This window comes from Ambystoma mexicanum, chromosome 2p (assembly GCF_040938575.1).
Source record: "Ambystoma mexicanum isolate Mex_15411 chromosome 2p, UKY_AmexF1_1, whole genome shotgun sequence".
NCBI classification, from domain to species: Eukaryota; Metazoa; Chordata; class Amphibia; order Caudata; family Ambystomatidae; genus Ambystoma; species Ambystoma mexicanum.
This window is the reverse complement of record NC_090923.1, coordinates 912,434,203-912,436,225: the sequence shown is the minus strand read 5'-3', so window position 1 is coordinate 912,436,225 and position 2,023 is coordinate 912,434,203. Positions and strand designations below refer to the sequence as shown.

The 2,023-nt window shown below is 48.1% G+C and overlaps 1 protein-coding gene across 1 annotated transcript; it reads left to right on the top strand.

Moving 5' to 3' along the window:
- Positions 1-1,018: 1,018 nt before the first annotated feature.
- NANOS2 (nanos C2HC-type zinc finger 2) lies at positions 1,019-1,690 on the top strand. Its single transcript, XM_069646311.1, has 2 exons — positions 1,019-1,344; positions 1,432-1,690. The coding sequence occupies exons 1-2, from the start codon at positions 1,019-1,021 to the stop codon at positions 1,688-1,690; spliced, it is 585 nt and encodes a 194-aa protein (XP_069502412.1).
- The last annotated feature ends 333 nt before the right edge of the window (positions 1,691-2,023 follow it).

The following is a 2,023-nucleotide window of genomic DNA, read 5'->3' as shown; positions in this document are numbered from 1 at the left end:
TGAAGAGAAAAGACTACTGTGACACAAAGGGATAAGGCTCCCCTTTTTTTCAAAATTGTGTCGCAATTTCATTAAAAGCCAATGTATATGTGTTTAGCTCCAGCAACCGGTAGACCCAGCAGCAAAGTAAGAAGTCTGAGCTAATCCTACAACTGTACAATCGAACAGGCCCATCTATGGAGGGGGAGGCAACAAGAGATGAGGTCACTGTGCACTTATCGGGCATTCACCTCAGCATCACTACTCATTTTTCATAGTATAATCTTGCACATAAGGTTCTTCTACAAAATTAGGCATGTAGTGGTGGTACTGTTGTACAGTGCCCCCCGCCCCCACTTGTCAGGGATGAGGCGGTTCATTGTAACTGGGGCCCTTCTTTCAGAGAGGGATGAAAGTGATGCCTTGCTACCAGGTGTGCTACTGAGTGCTGGAGTGATTCTCTTGCTATGTTGACTCCACCTACAGGTCATGGCTCAAGTGAGTGTCTTTCAGTGGTTATGTGTCTTCTCACGCAAAGGGCAATGCATATGTACAGAAATAAAGATCTACCCCATTTCACTGCACTGAACTTTTCACTGCATTGTATCCAAATGTTAAATGGAGGGTCAGCTCCCATACCTCTGGTTCCCCCCCTTTAACCTGTGCTCTCCGTAACACTCTGTTTTTGGCCCTTTCCCCCCCCCACCCCCCCAGACAACAGCTTTGCACCTGCTACTGTAAAATGCGTTGAGCCGCTCAGTGAAGTAGCGGCAGTGACATGGGGAGAAGGTGCCAGAAAAAACATCAGACATACGGCTGTTATAATAAGTTAACAGCAGATAGTGGTAGAGAGAAATCATTGAAAAAGATTCTAACCATGTATTTGACCATAAAAGAGGAATCACCCTCCTCCCCTCCGCCCCCTGTCTTTTCCTATTGCTGTCATTAAAGATTCATCATCTATCCCCAGCCATATGCACAGCAATCTCATTGAGAAACAGGAGTCATTATTACACTCATTTGGGAGGGTCTGATGAGAATGGTGTGTCCCTTTAAATCTCAAGCCACGCCTTCTGCATGTTTCCTTCTTGTGTCTGCTAACTCTATAAAAGTCAGCTTTCCACAGACACTTTCACTAAGCTGTCAGGAGCTGGGATCACCACAACACACCATGATGCCCATCTCGCAGGGGAGCATGGTGACTGGTACCATGCCACCCAAGAGCCTATTTGATCCCTGGAGGGATTATTTCAATTTGTCTAGTGTTGTTGCAGCCCTTGTGGAAGAGAGGCAGAGGGAATGGGAGCACCGGCTAACTAGATCACTGGACTCCAGCCCGGGCCCGACCTCACCGAACAGCCTGGACATGCCCTACCGGCGGGCCAGCGATGCCAGCAGCAGTGAAAGCATCAACTCAGAAGGGCAGGCCTCCACAACTGGCACCTCTGCCTCAATGCTTCCCTCCTCACCCTGTAGCATTTGCAACTTTTGCAAGCACAACGGAGAGTCCAAGAAAGTCTACTCATCCCACATACTCAAGAAGGGCGATGGCACCATCGTCTGTCCAGTTCTGCGCAAGTATGCCTGTCCCCTTTGCGGTGCCACCGGCGACAGGGCCCATACCCTGAAATACTGCCCACTGAACCAGGAGAAGCAGTCACTCTACCGCAAAAGTGGGCGCAACTCAGCCGGACGTAGGGCGAAACGCTAAAGGTGCTTCAAGGGCAGGATAGAGCGCCATCAAGAAGGCCAACCTGCATGAAGGTTCCATGATTGTAGGGTTTTATAGATCACCTAATGAAAGAAAACTCTGATTTCCGTGTTTTTCTCTGAATGCCAATGTTGTTTTTTTTTTTGGTATGGCACGCAAACATTTTGATTTGCTGGAATCACTGACACTAATTGGTAACGAACAATTTTGAAAGGACATGCAGTGTTGCCGTGGGGGAAATGAATCATCTCTTGCAGCACACTGGGATCATGGTGAAAATGTGCGTGCTGTTCGCTGGTTGTAAGATGCAGAAATACGTAAGAGACCTCTGTG

What these genes read in the sequence shown, in the direction of transcription:
- NANOS2 (XM_069646311.1), top strand. Translation starts at nt 1,019, where the DNA reads ATGGTGTGTCCCTTTAAATCTCAAGCCACGCCTTCTGCATGTTTCCTT. An exon ending in ACCTCACCGAACAGCCTGGA is followed by an intron (nt 1,345 to 1,431) that starts CATGCCCTACCG and finishes CACCTCTGCCTC; the next exon opens with AATGCTTCCCTCCTCACCCT.